At 38.9% G+C, this 1,639-nt stretch overlaps 1 protein-coding gene across 1 annotated transcript; it reads left to right on the forward strand.

The window, feature by feature from the left end:
* Window positions 1–229: 229 nt before the first annotated feature.
* LOC148191618 (uncharacterized) lies at window positions 230–1,232 on the forward strand. The gene has a single exon (XM_088101019.1). The coding sequence runs from the start codon at window positions 543–545 to the stop codon at window positions 1,032–1,034; it is 492 nt and encodes a 163-aa protein (XP_087957145.1). The 5' UTR covers window positions 230–542; the 3' UTR covers window positions 1,035–1,232.
* The last annotated feature ends 407 nt before the right edge of the window (window positions 1,233–1,639 follow it).

The following is a 1,639-nucleotide window of genomic DNA, read 5'->3' on the forward strand; positions in this document are numbered from 1 at the left end:
CATGAAGAATTAGTTTTTATCTGAAATATTCCGGATTAAAAGAGCATGTACATATTTAAATCGTATTATTAATACAATTTTTAACGAGTATCTTTAGTGAAATCTTTTTTTTATATTTTTATTAACAAATTTTAAATGTAAGACTTTACTCGAGAAAACTAAATCCACTGTCACCTTGATATTTACTTCTTTAAAAAACTTCTATTTCTGTAGTACATTAAATTCAAAGTTCTGTAAAAAAAAAATTAAAGGTCACAGTGCAATAATAACACCCACATTTCCTGGGAAAACACATCGTTTTCTGTCCAACTATCCATCTGCCACCTTTAAACCTAACCTGCAAACCCAACACACAGAGACCATCTATCTATCAAACTTCGCTTTTCTCTTTTTTTTTTTTGAGGTTTTCGCCAAAACCTTCATTTCCCATTACACCCTTTTGGCTTTTGCAACGAAACGACAAAGACCCAAGGGCAACAACCGACCGCACAAAAGCAGGAAGCAGCAGAACAGCGTAATCGTGCTTTTCTTTTTCTCTCACGATGATGGGTCTGAGCAAGCTCGGAACCACGATAATGGCGGTGACGGCGTTTACTCTGGTGGCCCTGGCCGCGGAGATCGTGTACGTGCTGTGGCAACGGCGTCAGACGCTCCGTCCGCGCGTGCGCGTGGAACCCCAGGAGGCTTCGCGCCAGTGTTCTACCTCGTCTTCTCCGAGCGATGATGACTTGGACCTGGAGCTGGAACAGCACGTGATGAAGTGGCACTGTCTTAACGGTCCCTCTAGGGTGCTCTTCACCATTAAGGAGGAAGAGAGAGAAGAGGTTGAGTCCGATAACGGTAACGGTAACAGTTCGTCCGTGGAGTGTAACAAAAAGAAGTGGCTAAGTGAACGTGTGGCGGTGGACGAGGTCGCCATCACCGTCGCGGTCGAGGAATTGTTGGACGAAACGACGCCGTTCTCGACGCCGTGTGCTTCACCTCCGTACTACACGCCGCACGCTTCGCCGAGTCGCGAGTGTCGTAAAGATTAAAACGACGGTTGTTATGGTTAAACACCAGCACCTCGTACGTTAAGAAGAGGTATCAACATTGTAATTTAGAATGCTTAGATTGTGTAGATTTAGATTAAGATTTAGATTGAATGAATATGAATCCAACATTGGAAACGAAAGGGAAAGTTTGTGTAAAATAGTAAAAGTGCTTACTATTACTAGTGAAGTGTGCTTGAATCCGGGGGTCACTCGTTGAATAGTTTTAATAGCATTCATTGTTTCTATACAAAATTCAAAGGGTCTATTACCAAATGAAGGAAAAAAAAACCCTAGATTTTCAAAGTTACGACCGAATTAATTTCTTTGTAAATTAAATGCTAACTTAGCCGTTTATGTAGTTCATTTTTTTACGTTCTTGTAGCTATAAGTTAGTGTGACGATTAATGCTCTATAAAATTGTATTAAATGAAAAATAATGTATTTAATGTCTTGAAAATTTTTAAAAAAATGTATAATGTTTATTATGTATAAAAGAAGTAGGAGAATATCATGAAAGGGTTCTTTTTTTGGATGTGATTGGGTGTGCTTTTCCGAAATTTGATTTAGGTAGTTTATTTTAGCTAAAATTTTGTCTAGTTAATAAT

This window comes from Vigna umbellata, chromosome 10, assembly GCF_029865625.1.
Source record: "Vigna umbellata cultivar VRB3 chromosome 10, Vumbellata_1.0, whole genome shotgun sequence".
NCBI classification, from domain to species: domain Eukaryota; kingdom Viridiplantae; phylum Streptophyta; class Magnoliopsida; order Fabales; family Fabaceae; genus Vigna; species Vigna umbellata.